The 22662-nt window shown below is 40.5% G+C and overlaps 1 protein-coding gene across 6 annotated transcripts in view; it reads left to right on the top strand.

Moving 5' to 3' along the window:
- Positions 1-22662, top strand: part of DENND1A (DENN domain containing 1A) — a 531115-nt gene that overhangs the window by 249314 nt on the left and 259139 nt on the right. For all 6 annotated transcript variants that reach the window (XM_027556228.1, XM_027556226.1, XM_027556227.1 and 3 more), the window contains 3 exons: positions 3703-3772; positions 18125-18205; positions 22254-22307. In XM_027556228.1, coding sequence (XP_027412029.1) covers positions 3703-3772; positions 18125-18205; positions 22254-22307 — 205 coding nt within the window. The remainder of the gene's footprint in view (positions 1-3702; positions 3773-18124; positions 18206-22253; positions 22308-22662) is intronic.

Genomic DNA, 22662 nt, shown 5'->3' with positions numbered 1-22662 from the left:
CACATCTGCCACAAGCCCCTTGAGGAGGTACTGTTTCATTTTATCTCCTAATAAAATGGTGCCTGAGTGTTTAAATATTAAACTGTTTATTATAAAGTAGTTTTCATTTTTTTGTTCATACTAGAGCCCGAGCATTTATATTGATCTTTTTCAAATTATGGGTATTACCAGATCGTATTATCTAAGGTTTTCTCTTTAGGGTAGCAAAGTGGACACTGGCTCTGGCAGGGCTGAGATGATCCACTGGGTTGTGCTGAGTGGGAAATAAGCACTTTCTGCCTGGCTCTAAATACTCATCTTCAAAATGTTTCTTCTCTTTAACTGGCCCTATGGTTCCCCACGGATTACAGAATAAAAGGGAGGCCCGTGGGTTTGGCATGAGAGCCCCTCCAGAGCCTGACCCTTCTGCACACTGCCTCATCTTTCAGCCTGCACACCCTACTCTCTGGCTATTCCAGCTGCACACAGTTCTCAAGTCATGCCCAGGTTTGTGCTGGCAAGCCATTGCGTGTGTGTTTTTCCTGTGCTCTTTATCTCCACCCCTTCCAACCTTCTTCCCATACACTAAGAACAGCCTCTTTCAAGACTTAGCTGAAGCCCAGCCTTTCTGTGTGATGCATATTGACTCCTACCAATAGATGCAACTAGCTATTCTCTCCATTGTGTGCCCTCCCCTAAAACCATGGTTTAAATTTTTTACTTTCTCAACTCATGTCATTATTCTATATACTCGGTCTACTTATGGGGTCACAAAGAGTCAGACATGACTGAGACTGTTTTTTTCTTTGTTTGTTTATTTGTTTTCATGTTCCCTTGTAATTTAATAATTAGATCCAAAAGCCTAGGCTAAATAAAGCACTTGGGAAAGAGATCCAGCACCCCCACCTAAACTATTACTCTTTGTTATATTATCTCTTTTTCCCACAAAGGACCATGGCCTTCTTCAATGCAGGGACTCTTTGGGATTTGGGGCCCCAGCCTTGAACTGAGCCCAACACGTGGTGATGCTCTGCATTGCAAACTTGAGCAGTTGCATGAAGGGAGCAAGTTGAGCAAGCCCTGAGATGTTTGGAAGTCCGTTAGCTATCCAGGGAGGAGCGAGCAGCACAATGGAGCGTTTGTTTCCTGCCTTTGGATTGGGAAGTAGTGTTTACTTCGTGCTGACAGACGAGCACAAAATGGAGCCGAGGGTCTCCATATCCTCACCTGCACCCTTGCCAGCAGCTCGAAGCTGTTGTGTCGGCACTAATGAAGCAGTACAGGAAACACCACTGGATAAAGTTCAGCTGTGAACCCTGGCCTCCCAACAGGGGAAAAGAGGGATCCTTTGAAGAAGAAGACAGCTGGGTTTTGGTTTCAAGACCTTAACACTGCCATCGCTAGATACTCATCTGTCAGTGCACAGGGGACAACATGTGGGGAGCAGTTGTGTCCGGTCAGGCTGGAGAGAGAGATGGCTGATTTCCAGGGCAACTGCAAAGCCTCCCATGGCTGAGGGTTCTGTTTAGTGTAGCCAAAAAGAATCGATTTGGTGGGGTCGAGGTTGAGTGTGAGATCCTGGGCACAGTCGGCTGTGGGCCAGGCGACTGTAGCCTGTCACCCTCCTGCATCCTCACAAACTGTGTTGGTCAGTTGGACCTAGTGGCCAGAACTGCTTCCTGTGCACTGCAGTCCTAAATTATCAGAGAAGCAGCCTGTCCCATGTCCCTTCAAGTCTTCCTAAAATGACTGCAACTTTGCTCTCATTTACTTGAAACCATGGTTTCCTTACAAGAAAATATTTTCTCTTGCTTCCCCCCCACCGACCCCTTCCCGCTGGATTTAACTAGTGGTATTTTTTTCTTTCAGGGAAAAGAAGAAAGATATTTGTAATCCTTGGTTAAGTTTGTTTACTGAGAGTCCTCTAATCTGGGCAGGAGTTTTTTTCTGAGGGGATTTATTGTTCATTCTATAATGGCTTTTAACTCAGCAGAGGTTTATTTAACAGAATAGGAAGAGGGAAACTTATCTCCTCCCTAATCCCTCTTGAATGTTTACATTACTCTGCCAAAGTAAATGCTGTGTAAAGTGGCAGCAGTCATTTGCTCTATAATAATCAATATGCAGTTGCCAGAGCTGATTGAAGCATATTAACATAAGTGATAATACTGTCAGAGAAGTGAAAAGTTAAGTTGCTTATCAGTATATTTTGATAAGCTACTTAAATTTTACAGTAGCATGTGCTGGCTTCAGACAGACATTAATGACAGAGAGCTGTGCACTTTATCTATCCTCTCTGTTCCCTCTCACTTCATTTATTACCCTCAGCAGTACAGCTGGTAATCTGTCCAGGGCGCTGATTTCCTTCTGCCTGGTGGGATGGAGTCAGTCCTCCACTCTATTGGTAATGGACACTATGAGCGCAGCAGGGCAGATGTGAGCATGACGGCAAGCAGTTGATAGGATACTCTTCCCACATGACTGTTTGATGTCATTTTGGAAAAGTTTTCTATGGAGAACAAAGCTATTGATGTTATAAGTGAAAAAACTTCTTGGGAGTAGGAATATGTTTCAGCAATAATTCTGTAGCACTAATATGCCTCTGCTGTTTTTGTTTGTTATCAACACTGAGCACTGAGGGTCTGCCAGGCTCCGTGCTTGGCCCTGGGAAGACAGAGTAAGAAGGATGTGATTCCTTCCTTATTGTCATGTTTAATCTGTTGGGAAGGCATGTGACAGGGCAGTACAGAAAAAGGGGAATTAGGGCTTGAGAGTCGGGGCAGGGCAGTGGTGGGGAACTATTAGGAGAATGAGCAGAAGTCAGCTAGAGAAGATCATGAAGGTCAGAGGGAGAATAGTGCCAAGTGTATGCAGCGCAGACTCGGGCAGTCTTGAGAACGCCTAGACGTTCCTCAGAGTATGACTGCAGTGAGAGGAATGTGTATATGGGGTGCAAAGTGAGGGCGACTGGAAGGACGGTCAAGGACCTGACAGAAGAGCCTCGAATGCTGTCCTGAGCAGTCCTGCAGTGATGGGGCACCGCTGCAGGAATGTAATCCAGTGGGCCATTTACACTCACATCTTAGAGCACTCTGTGAGCCACACAGAGGATGGACTAAGGTCAGGACCAGGCTCTTGTCAGAATTAAGGGACATGATGCTCAGGACCTGCTGGAGGGCAGTGGGGGCAGAGAGTCAGAGCTCTTGCTGCAATAAGCACAGAGAAGGCTGTATTATAATAGAAAGTTTGATGAATGGTTTCAAGCTCTTGGGGCCTTTGGGACACTTGCACACAGCAACGGTGAAAGTGCCGTGTATGTGTGTCTATGCGAGTGTCTGTGTGGCCATGTGTGTCCAATCATGAGAAACTTGAATAGAAGCTTTCCTGGAAGGGGTGGGTGTGGTGGGAGGAGCCTGGGGGCCTCTTCAGAGATGGTTCCTGATTGCAGAGTCTGCTTTGAATTTCTTCTTTATGAACCTGTTCTAGCTCTGAGGCATGGGAATAATTTATAATGGACATTCAATCCTCTGCCTTACACAGGCAATTTTTTTTAAATCTCAGAAATAATTAGCATTTTACCAGTCTGCATTTCTAGCACAGCCTACAACAGGAAAGCCCTTCAGGATATAAAGAGAAACTGAAATGTACTGTCTTGAATTAGCTCCTGATTAAAGTTTTTGACCTGTATACTAATAGTTCGTGTGTTTCCTCTTCTTCCCTCAGCTATCTCCCCTGGTTCGAAGTATTTTATAAGCTACTTAACATCTTGGCAGATTACACGACAAAAGGACAGGTATTTACCTTCTATTTTACTCTGTTTAATAAGTAAACTTTAACTTTTATAATTATAAAAATAATAGTGCTGTGTATTTCACTAAAATGTTTACTGAAAAAGTAACACATTCCCATTATAGAAAGTTTGGGAAATTCAGAAAGCAGTAAGAAGGAAACGAAAGTCACTCCTAATATGTCTCCCTACCTTCCCCCCAACCTCAAATAAATATCGCTAGCATTTTGGGATGTTTTCTTCCTTTACTTTTTGAATTACATACATAATAAATAGGCCCTTAGCATTCAGAGTTAATATTCACCATCTTATATTCCCAAACAGCTCTGAAAGTTCATGATATGTATTAAATAATAATTTTGCTGAGGCACAAATTTGAATTGTTAGGGTTTGTCAATAAAACACTTAACTGGCAAGTGACTAACCCAGTGTCCCAGTCCCATTTCAGTAGGGCTTTCTTGTGCTTTTACAGTAATTTTTTTAAGGGTCTGAAAAACACTTTAAAAGTTCAGCTGTACCTCACTGTACTTTGGGAAGAAGTGACACGCTGAAGTATCTTCTGTGGGTGTCAAGAGGCAACTGGAACTGTATTTAGACTTTTGAGACCCACAATTTTAGGTACCATAGTAATGGAAGTGTTTATTCCATAATAATAAAAACATTGTAAATCTTTACCATGGCTGTGTATCATGTATCATGTACCTTGGTTTACTGAGACATTTCTCTGTTATTAGGAATTTTCATTATTTGGGATTTTTTTCCATTATTGTATAGCCATTAACATCTTTGAACATAAAACATTTTCTTCATTTTGGAGTGTTTCCTTAAAAGGAGAATCTCAGATGGGCCATTTGAAGGTTAGTAGACATAAATATTTTAAAACATTTGCCAAGCTTCTTTCCAGAAGAATTGTACTCCTGTATTTTGCCAGTAAAGGGTAAAAGACACCCTTTACTGGCAAAGTACAGGGATACCTGGATTACCACAGTCACATCATTAGCTTTTGATGACTTCATTGTGTCCTTGACAAGTGAACAGTTCTCATTGTTTTAATTTCATTTCTTTGATTATTAGTTAGTTGAATATTTGTCTATAAAACTAACTTATTATAGTTTCATTTCTTGTAAATGGTCTAAGATTTTTAATTAAAGAGATGCATTCTTATTAAATGTTAGAGAGTTTCCCCCATCATATTGTCTACAGAACATTAGTTCTAAAAAATGCTCCATTCAAAAAGAGTACCATAGGTGAGTAATACTGGGGTCAGGGAAAGGGAAAGCTGTGCCTCATTTTTGTCTCCTTAAAATTCCTGTAACATAGACTCTGAAAAGTCCTACAGTGGAGAAATCTATGTTACCTAGAAATTCACAACAGCCCCATACCTTTTAATTCCATGACAAATATTGACAGCATTCTGAGATACCAATGTTTCCTGGAACACATTTTGGGAAATGCTATTTTTGAAGAAAAGGTAGAAATTGTGTCAATAATGGATAAATCTTTAAGTTAGATTTACTCATTGGCAAGTGTATTCCAGAGGCCACAGTAAATGGAAGAAATAACTAATAGAAATGGCTCCCCGGATCACTACACTCATTCCGAAAGGATGCTTTAGGTATCAGGGAATTCTGTCATAAAAGAAGTGGTTTACGCTTTGATGAATGAGTTGTAGCCACCTTGGATCTGCTCATTGATTTCCGATTCATGGTTCACTTTTGTCAAACATTTGGTTTTTCATTGAAAAGTGAAAGACGTCTTTAGTAAATAGAATTGTATAACATGTAGGCTGTTAACAGTCTTACAATTGGAACTTAACTCACATTTTTTCCCCACCATATATAAGCTCCAGTCATTTAAAAAAAGACTTACTAGACTTTTAAAAACATGTCTTGGGGTACAGGAAATATTAGGTGGGTAACAAACTATGCACAGGGCAGATAGGATTATTACTCTGTAAAACTGGTGTACCAATCCTCTGGGCTTTTGCCCCAGTTAAGGACCCTGCCTCTTGGAATGTTGGAAACTGAGTTCAGTGATCTGTTCTAGTGGAGTCTGTTTCCCTTATACGAAAGACTCTTGTTTATTGAATTTCTTCTGGTCAAAGAAATTATGACACAGAAGATAGGTAGTCTGCTTGCAACTGGCTTGATTATTTGCAAGATGTGGGTTATCAGATTAGACCAGGTAGAAAGAGATTTAATTAAAAACAAAACAAAACAAACTCTTCCCCAAGTCCAGAAGTCATTGAGAAAGTTGTACAGGGTAGGTGAGCTTCAATTAAGGGCATGGGGAGTGACCGTGATGGCTCAGCATGGAGGACAGAGTCTAAGCTACATCATGAGGGTGTCTCTTTGAGTCACTGATGCACAGTGATTATCAGGCCCTGAATAAAGTAATGATGACATCTAGGCAGAAGGGATGGCAGAGGGTGAGGAGGGCGTCTGATCCAGAGAGAGAGTGAGCAGTCTGTTTGAGGGTGTTGGAGGCTAAGCAATGACGCATTTATGTGGGACAGTGGTGACAGTGGAGAAGGCAATGGCACCCCACTCCAGTACCCTTGCCTGGAGAATCCCATGGACAGAGGAGCCTGGTAGGCTGCAGTCCATGGGGTCGCTAAGAGTCGGACTCGACTGAACGACTTCACTTTCACTTTTCACTTTCATGCATTGGAGAAGGAAATGGCAACCCACTCCAGTGTTCTTGCTTGGAGAATCCCAGGGACGGGGGAGCCTGGTGGGCTGCCATCTATGGGGTCGCACAGAGTTGGACATGACTGAAGTGACTTAGCAACAGCATCAGCAGTGGTGACAGTGTCTTGGCTTTATTTGGGCACCAGATGTCAGAACTTCAGTGGGATCTACAGGAGGCACGTGGAAAGAGGACAGCAGCAATGGCTGAGCACTAGGGTGATGAACCCTGGGGTAAGGAGGGCATTTTTGTTGGTGGGAGATCCAGGGGAGGGGGGCAGATATTGGTGGCCTAGCACTGGATGTCAGTATTTGAGCAGAGTAAGAAGGACATCTAGATGGAGAGGATTGCTTACATACAAGCAAGTCGATATATTAAGGAAATAAAGGCAACGTTTTTCACTTTGGCTAGAATATAGTTAAAATATGTAAAGAGAAGAAACTACGATTATTCCTGTGTTGGATTGAAATGAGTCATTGGTGTGAACCCCATGGCTTTCAGTATATGTGACAGATATACAGAAAATGGAGATGTAACTGTGTACTGTGGGTTGTGCGTGTGAGAGAGATGTCCCCTGGCCCTATCCACTGGAAGGGCCTGGGGTCCACAGTACACAAGTAGCAGTGAGCACCCCGTTTTCCACTGTACACAAGTAGCAGTGAGCACACCCAAGTATCCACTGTACACAAGTAGCAGGGAGCACATACCCGGGTACCCAAATCTTGGTTCCTAAATCCATTTTCTGGTCAAAGCTATGGTTTCTCCAATAGTCATGTATGGATGTGAGAGCTGCACCATAAAGAAAACTGAACATTGAAGAATTGATGCTTTTGAACTATGGTGCTGGAGAAGACTCTTGAGAGTCCCTTGGACTGCAAGGAGATCCAACCAGTCCATCCTTAAGGTCCTGAATATTCATTGGAAGGACTGATGCTGAAGCTCCAATACTTTGGCCACCTGACGTGAAGAACTGACTCATTGGAAAAGACCCTGATGCTGGAAAACAGTCCATGGGGTCGCAAAGATTCAGACACAACTGAGCAACTGAACTGAAATCCATTTTCTACTGAAAGGAGCAGGGACTCCTTGAAGAAATGTCTAATTCTTTTTATACTTGTGAAAAGATGAGTCTGGAATATCTTTTTGTGCCAAAAGTGAGGAGGTGCTCAAAACATTTTGGGGTGGAGGGGTCAAGATGGCAGAATAGGAGGATGTGGAATTCACCTATCCTCACAAATACATCAAGAATATATCTGCAAATGGAACTGTTCTCTGTTCTCACAGAGCACCTACTGAACACTAGCAGAACTCTCTGGACACCTAAAAGCACAAGAAAAATCCCCACACAACCAGATAGGATGAAAGAAAGAAAAGAGGAAATAAATAGGAAGGGAACAGCACCCCTGGCAGGGAGCTGAAGGATGAGGAGGGATTCCTACACTCAGAGAAACCCCTTCACTCTGCGGAAGTCAGCTGGGACAAAGAAGGAACTTCAGAGGATCGGAGGGGAACCAGCAACCAGTCTGTGAGAGGTAGACCAGAATAAGATTTGTGCAGCCTGCATACCCCAGCCTGAGTTGTGTGTCTGCTGGTGTGGAGGGAGGCTGGGTGCTGAAAAGTGGGATTTGGAGAGCAGACCTAGGGAAGGGACAGCTGTTAGCTTAGATACCAAGACTTAGCTCCACTCAACTTTTTGCAGACTCCAGTGCTGGGAGCCTCAGGCCAAACAACCATCGAGATAGGAACACAATCCCACCCATTAACAAACAGGCTGCTTAAAGTCATAGTAAGCTCACAGACACCCCAAAACACCCCCCCCCAATGTAACCCTTCCCATCAGAGTGACAGGACTCAGTCCTGCCCACTGGAGCACAGGCACTGGTCCCTCCCACCAGGAAGCCTACACAAGCTCCTGGACCAACCTGATCCACTGGAGGACAGAAACCAGAAGCAAGAGAAACTGTGACCCTACAGCCATCAGAAAGGAGATTGCAAGTATAGTAAGTTAGACAAGTTGAGAAGATGGAAAAAATATTGCAGATGAAGGAGCTAGGTAAAAACCAAGAGGACCAAGTAAATGAAGGGAGGAAATAGACAATCTACCTGGAAAAGAATTCAGAGTATTATAATAAAGATGATCCAAGATCTCAGAAATAGAATAGAGATATAGATCAAGAAGATAACAAGGACCTAAAAGAACACGGATAAAGAATAATCATGGTTGAACAACGCAATAACTGAAATGAAAAATACACTGGAAGAAATCAATAGCAGACTAACTGAGCAGAAGAATGGATAAATGAGCTGAAAGATGGAATGGTGGAAATACTGCTGCAGAGCAGAATGAAGAAAAAAGAATGAAAAGAAATGAGGACAGTCTCAGAGTCCTCTGTGACAACATTAACTGCAACAGCAGTTGATTTATAGGGATTCCAGAAGAAGAGAAAGGGTCTGAGAAAATATTTGAAAATTAGAGTCAAAAACTTCCCTAACATGGGAAAGGACATAGTCACTCAAGTCCAGGAAGTGCAGAGAGTCTTATACAGGATAAATCCATGGAGAAACATGCTAGCAAAAATTAAATACAATGAAAATATATTAAAAGCAGAAAATAACATACAAGGTGATTCCCCATAAGATTTTTTAGCAGAAACTATGCAGGGCAGAAGGGAGTGGAAGGCCATATTTAAAATGATGAAAGGAAAAATCTACTACCAAGATTTCCCTGGTAGCTCAGCTGGTAAAGAATATACCTGCAATGCAGGAGACCCTGGTTTGATTCCTGGGTTGAAAGATCCTCTGGAGAAGGAATAGGCTACCCACTCCAGCATTCTTAGGCTTCTCCGGTGGCTCAGTCAGTAAAGAATCCACCTGCAGTGCGGCCTGGGTTCAATCCCTGAGATGGGAAGACCCTCTGGAGGAGGGCATAGCAACCCACTCCAGCATCCTTGCGTGGAGGATCCCCATGGACAAAGGAGCCTGGCAGATTGCAGTCCATGGAGTCGCAGAAAGTCAGACATGACTGAGTGACTAAACACAGCAAGATTACTCTACCCAGTAAGGATCTCATTCAGATTTGATGGAGAAATGAAAAACTGTATAGACAAGCAAAAGCTGAGAGAATTCAGCATACCAAACCAGCTTTACAATACGTGCTAAAGAAACTTCTTTAAGAGGGAAATAGAGAGAAAAAAACCCGACAAAACACAACCCAAAACAATTAAGAAAATGGCAGTAGGAACATATGTATAGATAATTACCTTAAATTTAAATGCTCCAGCCAAAAGACATAGTCTGGCTGAATGGATCAAAGGACATGAACTATATATATGCAGTCTACAAGAGACCTACTTCAGAACTAGGGACACATGGAGAGTGAAAGCAGGGGATGGAAAAAAGATACCATATGCAAATGGAAGTCAAAGCTGGAGTAGCAATACCCATATCAGACAAAATAGAATTTAAAATAAAGACTCTTACAAGAGACAAGGAAGGACATTACATAATGATCAAGGAATCAATCCAAAAAGAAGATATAACCATTTTAAATATTTGTGCACCCAACATAGGAACACCTCAATACATAAGACAAACACTAACAGACGTAAAAGGGGAAATTGACTGTAACAATAACAGTGGTGGAGTTTAACACCTTACCTACAGCAATGGACAAATCATCCAGACAGAAAATTAATAAGAAAGCAGAAGCTTTTAATGATACATTAGGCCAGATAAACTTCACTGATATTTATAGACATTCCATCCAAAGCTGCAGAATATAGTTTCTTCTCAAGTGTGCACAGAACATTCTCCAGGATAGATAACATCTTAGGTCGCAAACTAAGCCTTGGAAAAAAAATTTTTTTTAATTTATTTTATTGTAAAGCCTCAGTAAATTTAAGAAAATTGAAATCGTATCAAGCATGACCACAACCCTGTGAGATTAGAAATCAGGTTTAGGGCTTCCCTTGCAGCTCAGCTGGTAAAGAACCGGCCTGCAATATGGGAGACCTGGGTTCGATCCCTGGGTTGGGAAGATCTCCTGGAGAAGGGAACGGCTACCCACTCCAGTATTCTGACCTGGAGAATTCCATAGACTGTATAGTCCATGGGGTCGGAAAGCAGACACGACCGAGTGACTGTCACACTTGCATAGGAAAAAAAAGAGCTGTGAAAAAAAAAACACATGGAGGCTAAACAATATGCTACTAAATAACCAACGGATCACTGAAGAAATCAAAGAGGAAATTTTTTAAAAGACTTAGAAACAAATGGTAATGAAAACACCACCCAAAACCTATGGGATGCAGCAAAAGAGGGAAGTGTATAGCAGTACAGTTCCACCAAAACAAAAAAACAAGAAAAATCTTGAACAACCTAAGGTTACACTTAAAGCAGCTGGAGAAAGAACAACAAAAAGCCCTCAAAGTTAATAGAAGGAAAGAAATCATAAAGATCAGAGCAGAAATAAATGAAATGGAAAAGAAGAAAACGGTAGCAACAGTGAAACTAAACACTGTTTCTTTGAGAAGATAAATAAAATTAATAAACCTTTAGCCAGAATCATCAAAAATAAAAGGCAAAGGACTCAAATCAGTAAAACTAGATATGAAAAAGAAATTACAATTGAACTGTAGAAATACAAAGGATCGTAAGAGACTACTACAAGCAACTATATGCCAATAAAATGGACTACCTGGAAGAAAGGGACAAACCTTGCAAGACTAAATCAGGAAGAAATAGAAAATATGAGTAGTCTAATCATGAAATTGAAACGGATTAAAAATCTTCCAACAAACAGAAGTCCAGGACCTGATGGCTGATAGGTAAATCCTATCAAACATTTAGAGAAGAGCTAATAACTTCTCTAACTCTTCCAGAAAATTACAGAAGGAGGGACACTCCCAAGCTTACTCTACAAGGCCACCATCAATCACCCTGATACCAAAACCAGACAAAGATATCACAAAGAAAATTATAGGTCAATATCACCAAGAAACATAGATGCAAAAATCCTCCACAAAATATTAGCAAACCACCAATGCACCATGATCAAGTGGAATTTATCCCAGAGATGCAAGAATTCTTCAATACATGCAGATCAGTTAAGTGATACACCATAATAACAGACTGAAAATAAAAACCATATGACCATCTCAATAGATGCAGAAAAAACTTTTTACAAAATTCAACACACGTTTATGATAAAAACTCTCCAGAAAGAGGGCATAAAGGGAATGTACCTTAAAGGCCATATAAGACAAACCCACAGCAACCATCATTCTCATTGGGGAAAAGCTGAAAGCATTTCTTCTTAAGATCAGGAACAAGACAAGGATATCCACTCTCATCACTCTTACTAAAAACAGTTTTGGAAGTCCTACCATGGCAATCAGAGAAGAAAAAGTAATCTTAAAAAGGAACCCAACTGGAAAAGAAGTAGTAAAACTGTCACTGTTTGCAGATGACATGGTACTATACGTAGAGAATCCTAAAGATGCCACCAGAAAACTACTAGAGCTAATCAATTAATTTGGTAAAGATGCAGGATACAAAATTAATACACAGAAATCTCTTGCATTCCTATACACTGACAAGATCAGAAAGAGAAATTAAGGTGACAACCCCATTTACCATTGCAACAAAAAGAATAAAATACCTAGGAATAAACCTACCTAAGGAGGCAAAAGACCATACTTAGAAAACTTAAGACACTGATGAAAGAAATCAAAGATGACACAAATGAAGAGATATACCATGTTCTTGGATTGGAAGACTCAATATTATGAAAAAGACTCTTCTACCCAAAGCAATCTATAGATTCAGTGCAATCCCTATCAAATGACCAGTGGCATTTTCCACAAAATAAGAACAACATTTTTTACAATTTGTACGGAAACAAAAGAGACTCCAAATAGCCAAAACAATCTTGAGAAAGGAAAATGGAGCTGGAGGAATCAGGCTCCCTGACTTCAGACCTTACTTCAAAGCTACAGTAATCAAGGCAGCATGATTCTGGAACAAAAGCAGAATTATAGATCAATGGAGCAGGATAGAAAGCTCAGAGGTAAACCCACACTCCTGTAGTCACCTAGTCTATGACATTGGGACAAGAATATACAGGGGGTAAAAGACAGTATTTCGAATAAGTGGTGCTGGGAAAACTGGACAGCTGCATGTTAAAGAATGTGTTAGAACACTGCCTAACACCATACACAAAAATAAACTCAAAATGGATTAAAGACCTAAATATAATGCTGGACACTCAGAGGAAAACATAGGGCACTCTTAGGCACTCTTTGACATAAATCACAGCAAGATCTTTTTTTGACCCACCTCCTGATGCTGCTAAGTCACTTCAGTCGTGTCTGACTCTGTGTGACCCCATAGATGGCAGCCCACCAGGCTCCCCCGTCCCTGGAATTCTCCAGGCAAGAACACTGGAGTGGGTTGCCATTTCCTTCTCCAATGCGTGAAAGTGAAGTCGTTCAGTCATGTCCGACTCTTCGCGACCCCATGGACTGCAGCCTACCAGGCTCCTCCATCCGTGGGATTTTCCAAGTAACCTCCTAGAATAATGTAAATGAAAATAAAAATAAACAAATGGGACCTAATTAAACTTAAAAGCTTTTGCACAGCAAAGTAAATCATAAACAAGATGAAAAGGCCACCCTCAGAATGGGGGGAAATGTTTGCAAATAAAGCAGCTGATAAGGGATTTATCTTCAAAATATACAGTTTATGCAGCTAAGTATTAAAAAACCAAACAACCCAATAGAAAAAAAATAGGCTGAAGACCTAAATAGACATTTCTCCAAAGAAGACATTAAGATGGCCAACAAACGCATGAAAAGATGCTCAGCATCACCAATTATTAGAGAAATGAATGCCAGTCAAATCAAATGAATGCCAATGAGGTATCACCTCATACTGGTCAGAATAACCATCTTCTGAAAATCTACAGGGATTTCCTTGATGGTCCAGTGGCTAAGACTCCTTGTTCCCAGTGCAGGGGACCTCGGTTTGATCCCTGGTCAGGGAACTAGATCCTGCTTGCTGCAACTAAGACCCAGTACAGCTGAATAAATGAATTTTTTTTTTAATCTATAAGCAATAGATGCTGGAGAGGTTGTGGAGAAAAGGAAATTCTCCTATACTGTTTTTGGGAACGTGAATTGGTATGGCCACCATGGAGAGCAGTATGTGCACAGTCGAGTTCAACTCTTTGCGGCCCCATGGACTGTGGCCCACCAGGTGCTTCTGGAATTTTCCAGGCAAGAATACTGGAGCGGGTTGCCATTTCCTGCTCCAGGGGATAGTCCTGACCCAGGGATTGAACCTACGCCTCTTGCAGCTTCTGCATTGGCAGGTAGATTCTTTACCACTAGTGCCACCTGGGAAACCCATGAGAACAGTATGGAGTTTCATTAAAATACTAAAAATAGAACTACCATATGACCCAGCAATTCCGTTCTTGGGCATATACCCAGAGGAAGCTATACTTGAAAAAGATACATGCACCCCAGTGTTCATTGCAGCACTATTTACAATAGCCAGGACATGGAAACAACCCAAATGTCCATCAGCAGAGGTATAGACGAAGATGTCATTCATGTATACAGTGGAATATTGCTCAGCCACAAAAAGGAGTGAAATTGTGTCATTTGCAGAGATGTGAATGGATCTAGAGACTTATTTCATACAAAGTGAAATAAGTCAGAAAGAAAAACAAATGTGTAATATTGCTTATATGTTAAATCTAGAAAATGGTACAGATGAACTTATTTGTAAAGCAGAAATAGAGACACAGTTGTAGAGAACAAACATGGATACCAATGCAGGGAAGGGAGGGTGAGATGAATTGGGTGATTGGGATTGATAAATATACACTACTATGCAAAAGATAGATAACTAATGAGAACCTACTGTATAGCACAGGGAACTATCCTCAGTGCTCTGTGTGATGACCTAAACAGGAAGGAAAATTAAAAAATAGGGGATATATGTATACATATAACGGATTCATTTGCTAACTAACACAACACTGTAAAGCAACTATACTCCAATAAAAATTAATTTAAAAATACAAATAAAAAGCTTTGTATACTATTTTCCAGAAGTAAATAAATAAAGCTGAGCCAGAAGAATAATTGGTTAAAGACATAGAGTGAAATTGCAGTTCAAAATTTGCTAATCATGTGGGTCATAGAGATCTCACTGAATAAAGTTCTTTTTTTTTTTTTTCTTGCTTTGTGGAAATTATTTCTCTTCTCTACTCTGCAGTCCTGCTTCCTTATTTAATTGTTCATGATGTTAGAGTCACTACTTTGTTTCAAGCAGTAATAAAGCAAAAAATTATAAGAAATTAAAATCTAAAAAAATGATGTAAAAATGCCAGAAAGACACAAAAGTGAGTTTGAAGGAGCAAAGGATTTTCACTGGTCATATATGGGACAATTTGAGCATCAGAACAAATAATGATACAAAAGGATTATAACCCCTTAAATAAAACAGAAGACCATGTGTGCATACTAATATAAATAAGTAAATAGATAAATTAAAAGGGGAATGTGATATTTACACAAAGTCAGTTCAGTTTAGTTCAGTCGCTCAGTCGTGTCCCGACTCTTTGCAACCCCATGAACTGCAGCACGCCATGCCTCTCTGTCTATCACCAACTCCTGGAGTTTACCCAAACTCACGTCCATCGAGTCGGTGATGCCATCCAGCCATCTCATCCTCTGTTGTCCCCTTCTCCTCCTGCCCCCAATCCTTTCCAGCATCAGGGTCTTTTCCAATGAGTCAACTCTTCATATGAGGTGGCCAAAGTATTGGAGTTTCAGCTTCAACATCAGTCCTTCCAATGAACACCCAGGACTGATCTCCTTTAGGATGGACTGGTTGGATCTCCTTGCAGTCCAAAGGACTCTCAAAAGTCTTCTCCAACACCATAGTTCAAAAGCATTAATTCTTCAGCGCTCAGCTTTCTTCACAGTCCCACTCTCACATCCATACATGACCACTGGAAAAACCATAGCCTTGACTAGACAGACCTTTGTTGGCAAAGAAATGTCTCTGCTTTTTAATATGCTATCTAGGTTGGTCATAACTTTCCTTCCAAGGAGTAAGCATCTTTTAATTTCATGGCTGCAGTCACCATCTACAGTGATTTTGGAGCCCCCAAAAATAAAGTCTGACACTGTTTCCCCTGTTTCCCCATCTATTTCCCATGAAGTGATGGGACCAGATGCCATGATCTTCATTTTCTGAATGTTGAGCTTTAAGCCAACTTTTTCACTCTCCTTTTTCACTTTCATGATGGTGTGATCACTCACCTAGAGCCAGACATCCTGGAATGTGAAGTCAAGTGGGCCTTAGAAAGCATCACTACAAACAAAGCTAGTGGAGGTGATGGAACTCCAGTTGAGCTATTTCAAATCCTGGAAGTTGATGCTGTGAAAGTGCTGTACTCAACATGCCAGCAAATTTGGAAAACTCAGCAGTGGCCACAGGACTGGAAAAGGTCAGTTTTCATTCCAATCCCAAAGAAAGGCAATGCCAAAGAATACTCAAACTACCGCACAATTGCACTCATCTCACACGCTAGTAAAGTAATGCTCAAAATTCTCCAAGCCAGGCTTCAGCAATATGTGAACCGTGAACTTCCAGATGTTCAAGCTGGTTTTAGAAAAGGCAGAGGAACCAGAGATCAAATTGCCAACATCCGCTGGATCATCGAAAAACCAAGAGAGTTCCAGAAAAACATCTATTTCTGCTTTACTGACTATGCCAAAGCCTTTGACTGTGTGGATCACTATAAACTGGAAAATTCTGAAAGAGATGGGAATACCAGACCACCTGACCTGTCTCTTGAGAAACCTGTATGCAGGTCAGTTAGAACTGGACATGGAACAACAGACTGGTTCCAAATAGGAAAAGGAATACGTCAATGCTGTATATTGTCACCCTGCTTATTTAACTTATATGCATAGTACATCATGAGAAACTCTGGGCTGGAAGAAGCACAAGCTGGAATCAAGATTGCCGGGAGAAATATCAATATCCTCAGATATGCAGGTGACCCCACCCTTATGGTGGAAAGTGAAGAGAAACTAAAAAGCTATTGATTTACATAAAGTATTGCTTCACAAAATGCTTACTCAACACAGAGGGAGAATGATTGATCTTACAGTAGAGACATCAGATGAATTAATCAAATGATTAAAGTGAGCGTCAGCAGAAATGGGATGAATTGAAATCTGAATCAGTAGAAAACATCAGACAAGTGAGCATTATTCTACAAAGTGATTGGTTTCACTGTCAAGTTCTTACAAATGTAGGAACTGTTCCTGACTGATAGAAACTAGAGTCATAGCAACTGAAGGCAGCACTTGTTCCTGAACTGGATTGTTTTGCTATCAAGGACATTATTGGCATAATTGACAACATTTGGTAGGATCTGAGGATTAGATGATGATGATGTTTCAGTGTTAATTTCCTGATTGTGGTTATGTAGGAGAACATCCTTGGTGTTCATGGATGACAGGGCATAATACTGGTAATCCACCCTCAAATGGAAAATAAAGGGTTTTTTTGTTGTTGTTGTTTTTGTAATGTCCTAAAATTCTTCTGTAAGTTTGAGATTGTTTCAAAGCAAAATTAAACTTGTGTGCCTGCACATGTTCATTTCTACCCTCTGAGAAATTTGAGTAAGTTATGAATTCAGATTGAAAACGTGATTTTAATCTGGACTTATCCTCTTTTCCCTCTCCTTTAAATTCACTAACAAAGACAGTTGTGAACAGCAGAGAGGGCTCTGGGTTTGAACACAGAAAACCTGTGGTTAGCTTCTGGCTGTGCAGTTCCCAGCTGGCTGATTTGAGTCAAGTTGCTTTACCCTTCGGAGCCTTAGTTTTCAGTCTGTAAAGTGAGGTAGTTGTGAGGCTGAAAACAGCTACCAAATGGGTACAAATGTAAGCTTATTACTATTTTATCAGCACAGAGAATTCCACAGGGTGGGAGAAATAGCTTTTGGATGATTCTGTAAGCAGTGTTCTTTTGAGCATTTTAAAGGTGAATCTGTTTTCAATCGAATAATTTGTACTGCTTTATGTTTCATCCTGTGGCTCGATTTCTCTAATTAAAATGCACAGCCACCAGCCTCTATTGCGTGCTGTTGTAATAGTTCATTTTTAACTTTCCATAATTGGAGGCTGCTGTGTGTATCTGGTGAACACTCAATAAAATTAATTGAGAGTAATGATGATAAAGACAAGATCTATAGTGTCATCGTTATTTCTCCCTACCACCCCCGCCCTGTAAGCTGGGATTGTTTGCATTTAAAAGTTGTTGCTATGGAGTTGAGAGGATAGATTTGCTGAGAGCTTATGGTATATGATCCATAAAAGGCGGTCATGGTAGGTGTCTCACTGAGTAGAAAATGTCAAACTTGGTGTGGGAGGATCTATTTGGTTCTTTTATTGAGCCATAAGCACTGTCTTTTGTCCAACTCTACTTGAATATCAAACCTGTTTCTGTTGTGGGGCCAGCACCTCCCCAGCCCCCTCAGTCATGAGGGCCCATAGTTCACTGTGTGCCCAGACCTCCCTGCAGGTCTCTGACTAAGGGCTCAGTCTTGCCTTTGTTACTTAAGCCTTTTATTTCTTTCAGGAGAGTCAGTGGAATGAGCTTCTTGAAACTCTGTACAAACTTCCTATCCCTGACCCAGGAGTGTCTGTTCATCTCAGTGTGGTAAGTGGGGGTAGAATATTAGCAATCACTGAGAAACCATTCCATTGTTAACAATAAGAAAGAGCCAAATGAGATTGTCTTTTTGTCATATGTACCTTCCCCACCCCCAAATACTTAGAGATCTCAAGACAGGCCAGGGAGTTGTATTTCTTTCTTTCTCTATGATTTCATGAGAGAGGGCTCCCAAATGCCCCCATGCTCCTCTCTTCCTGTCTATCATTCCATCACTAGCATCTCCTGATGGCAGGTGTTGGGCTTGGAATGGGACAGCCAACCCTTGCCTCCTCAACCCCTGTCCTGGGGCTCCCTGCCTCATGCTTCGCCTCCTCCACCCGGTGACCCCACACAACCCTGCTGTGTCTGTGCCTTTGCTGAAGCCCATCCTGCTTCCCCAAACCTTCAATACCACCTTTCCCCTGTTTACCAGGGTAACCCATACTCATCCTTCAGAACTCAACTCAAATTTTTATTCCAGCAAAATCCTCCCCTCACACCCCCGAAGGCTTAGGTAAGGTTTTCTTTTTTTGTCCCAAGCATCTTGTACACTTTGCAGTACTTAGTCACAACACTTTGGAACAACCTGTTTTCCTATCTCCCCCACTGGACTGCACACCCTCTCTTGAGGACGAGAATGGAGACTGCCTAGCACAGTTCCTGGCCAGATTGTTTCCTTGAACTCTCTTACATACATGCTATGTGGTCTGGGTAGAAAAGCTTTTGAATTATAAACTGGGAGATTTCAATCCCCAAGTCATAGTTTTGCCAATGACCTGAGTGATCTTAATCAAAACCTTTAACCTCATGAGCCTCGATTTCCTCATCTATCAGATAAGGTGTTGGATAAGAAGGGTTTTGTTTTTTTTTTCATATTTTAGTTACTGTAATTCTCTGGGTCAAATGCTAGTCATGACCTTCTTCAGAATTCTCAGATGGACACTCCTTGGCCAGCTATTGATTATCCAGGGGCTGTTTTCCCCAATGTTGTAGGGTCTGAATGTTCTAAAAAGTTTTGTCTTTCATCTTCACTAGAAGCAGGTACAGTGTTGATAGTCAATGGTAATTATCTCAGTATTTGCCCTCTTAAAGAAAATGAACATGGAAAGGTTTTTTATGATGATCACATTAAAAGCAGTATTACTGCCAATAACTAATAATACATCTACTATATACCAAGTTCCTAATTTATGCCAAGTATATATCTCTAATGTTTAAAACAACTCTAAAAATAGATATTGGCATTTTTATGTCATAGTTAAGACTTAGAGAGGAAAAGATACTTGCCCATCCAAGGTCGTATGGTTAATCAGTGAGATTGGGGCTTTTAAACCCAAGCCTATGTTTTTTTCCACTAGGCCATGAATGTTGAAAGAAAGGAAGGAAAGAAGGAATTGGTAGAGGCTTTTGCTTATTGCAGTGGAGCAGAGGAGGGAAAGAAGCCTTTTCCAAGAAATATTGTGTAAGGAAGAATGTCTGAAAAAGATGAAGAAATGAGCTTTAAACCTGCCCTACTCCCTGCTGCAGAGCTAAGCAACCCTGCCTTTGTCTCTGTCCCTTTTCCTAAGCAGCTTGATCTCCCTGCTTCAGTCTGTAATGACATCCGACAGGTAGCTGAGGAGTAGCTGGGCTGGGTCACCAGCTGCTGGGGAGGAAGGGCCTTATCCTTCCCCTGAGTGGCTGCCAGGCCTCAAGGACAAGCCATTGCCGGGGCAGGAAGAACTGTTGGAAGGTGCAGCTGTTTCATGCCAGTGGTTTCTAGGAATGTTTCTGACCTCCTCTGGTCCCAGCATTTCATGGGCGATGGAGCAAGACAGAATCTCAAAGGACAGCCTGGGGACTACTTGGTTTGGGGATTGCATAGGCTCACTATTTACAATCTGTTGCATTTGTAAAGGCAGATATTTTCTTTTTTTCCTGTTCACAAGGAATTCCTCTCTGTGTGTTTCATTTCTGAAAAGTTAGTCTCATCTAGATTATAAAGCCTGAAAAGATGATAAAATGACAGTCTTGGACTTTTTGTCTTTAGTCACAAGAGTGTTTCTGTGTGTCTGCTGTAGGTGATTGAGAAAAATCGGAATACAAACCTACAGTTGAGAATAGTGATAATAATTTTCTATTAAAATACCATTGATGGAATGCTAGACACTTCACATACAAAACATTTATTCTTCAGAACAGTTGTTCTGAACAGTTCCCATTTACAGGTTAAAAAAAAATAGCTTCTGAGCTATTAATTGGAATTGCCTACGATCACATAACTATTAAGTGGCTGACTCTGCAGTTCCAGTCCTTTCTCCCTCACTGTGCTAATCCTTATTCAGTGACTTCATCACCATGTAGACTGCCGTTACTGAACAGTTCCTGGGACTGCCTTCTAGCCATTTGGTATAAAATTTGGTATCTTACGGCATCGAATTTAACCTTGTATTTTACTTTTACTATTTTAATCTTTGTTCTTGAGTTGACTTAATTAGTTTCCCATAACGAATATGCTACATGATCTCTACTACAATACTTTTATTATTTTTTTTTAATTGAAGGATAATTTCTTTATTGTGTTGGTTTTTACTAAATATCAACATGAATCAGACATAGGTTTACCTATGTCCCCTCTATTGTAATCCTTAATATATAATGTTTTGGCACAAAGACACAGATTTTGGAATAATGCACTACAAAGGGTGTTTTCTTAAGTTATCTTTTATTAATTCAAATAGCTTTAGCTATAATTTGCTCATAAAAAGCACAGGTATAACAGTGTGTTATCATGGAAAGAACAAAGCTCTGGTTATGCAAACCTGGTTTCAATCCTAGTTCTGTCACCAACTAGCTGTATGACCTTACGTCACTTTACTTCTCTAAGCCTTAATTTACCCATTTGTAATATGGAGATAATTTCTTAAATTTTCCTGTGGAAATTAGAGATACTGTTTATAAAGTATCTGGTGGTACTTTATACTTGGAAGGTAAAGCCTTCCATGTAGCAGATGTTCGTAAATATCTGCCGAATATTAGAAAAATAGCTTATAATGTTATTGTTGGCCTTTTTGTTATTGGAAGCCTTTCATTTTAGGAAGCCTGTGCAACTCATTTTTCCAGAGACTTACTTATTTTGTAGTTATCCAAGAATGGGGGGTGGGAACTTCCTGAAATGTCACTTGGGGGTCTAGGTTTGAACTTAGGCCATGGCTAAGCTGACATTCTCTGTATGTGACCTTTCCTGGCCTTTGCACAATCCCTTCTTTAATTGGCCAGCACCAAGCTCTTTCCATTCCTGCTTGCCATTGTTCTCTGCGTCTTTAGGAGCACAGAGGAGGTGTCATCAGTTCATCCTATTTTCATTTAACTCAGAGACACATGCTTGTTACATGCATGGAGATGTCTCCTTAAAAGTTCTCTGAACAGGTCAGGGTTTCAACTCCACTGATTCAGCTCCCTTCACTGGAATTTGCACTGGAAGTCAGGAGGCTTACTTGGAGAGCACGCGTAGTTGAGAGACATTCTCCACTGTTAGCCGTCTACAGTGTCTCAGTGCCACAGTCCCTCGGCTGGAGCTATCCTTACCATCCCTTGGGCCTTTGGGACAGATTTGGCCCACAGTTTATAGATGAGTATAATCTCAGATGCTGAAATTAAATTGCAGGTTTGGTTGGTAAAGACCATTCATGAGTAAACCTAGTGATATTTGGTCCCTGGAGTCCACATGCCTCAGTGAACAATAAATTATGAAGTCTGCAGCTTTCATGTGTTCAGTAGCCTGAAAATGTCATATGAGAAATTAGCCTTTAACTTCTTTGAACTGTTCTTTTGTATTTCCTAAAGATGTTCCTCTCTCATGGAAAAGAACTCCATCTACTAAACGGTGATTTAATGTATCTGGCTTTAATCCAATATTATCCAAAGAAAATATTCCTTAGACTATTCTCTATGAGTGAAACGCTTATTTCTTTAGTTGAGTGAGGAATTATCTTCATATCATTTACCTGGTTTCTGAATGATGTGCTTGTTGCATACTTTTTCAGGAATAAATATTTTTTATCTTCCTTTACAGCATTCTTATTTTACTGTGCCTGATACCAGAGAACTTCCCAGCATCCCTGAGAATGTAAGTGCTTGGGCAGATGTGAATTAAATTTTTATTCTTCATTTTTACTAATTTTGAAAGAAAATAAAGGGGTATATTTTCCTACTATAAAAACAATACATTATAAAAGCAAAACCATATAGAGAATATTTGAAAAATAAAGAAGTATAAAGACAAGAAATAATCATTATTCATACTTTGCAAATTACTCACCTATTAACATATTGGTGTCTCATTGTAGTCTTTTTAGAATGTATTATTTACATAGTTAGAATTACCTCTTATATAAGCATTTTGCCATTGCATTCATAATCATTTTTTTTGACTGCATAATATTCAATTTGCTGTGTTGTTTACTTAGCTATTTCTTTGCTGT

Source organism: Bos indicus x Bos taurus, chromosome 11 (assembly GCF_003369695.1).
Source record: "Bos indicus x Bos taurus breed Angus x Brahman F1 hybrid chromosome 11, Bos_hybrid_MaternalHap_v2.0, whole genome shotgun sequence".
Classification (NCBI taxonomy): Eukaryota; Metazoa; Chordata; class Mammalia; order Artiodactyla; family Bovidae; genus Bos; species Bos indicus x Bos taurus.
The sequence above is the reverse complement of the archived record's forward strand: the minus strand, read 5'-3'. Positions and strand labels throughout refer to the sequence as shown.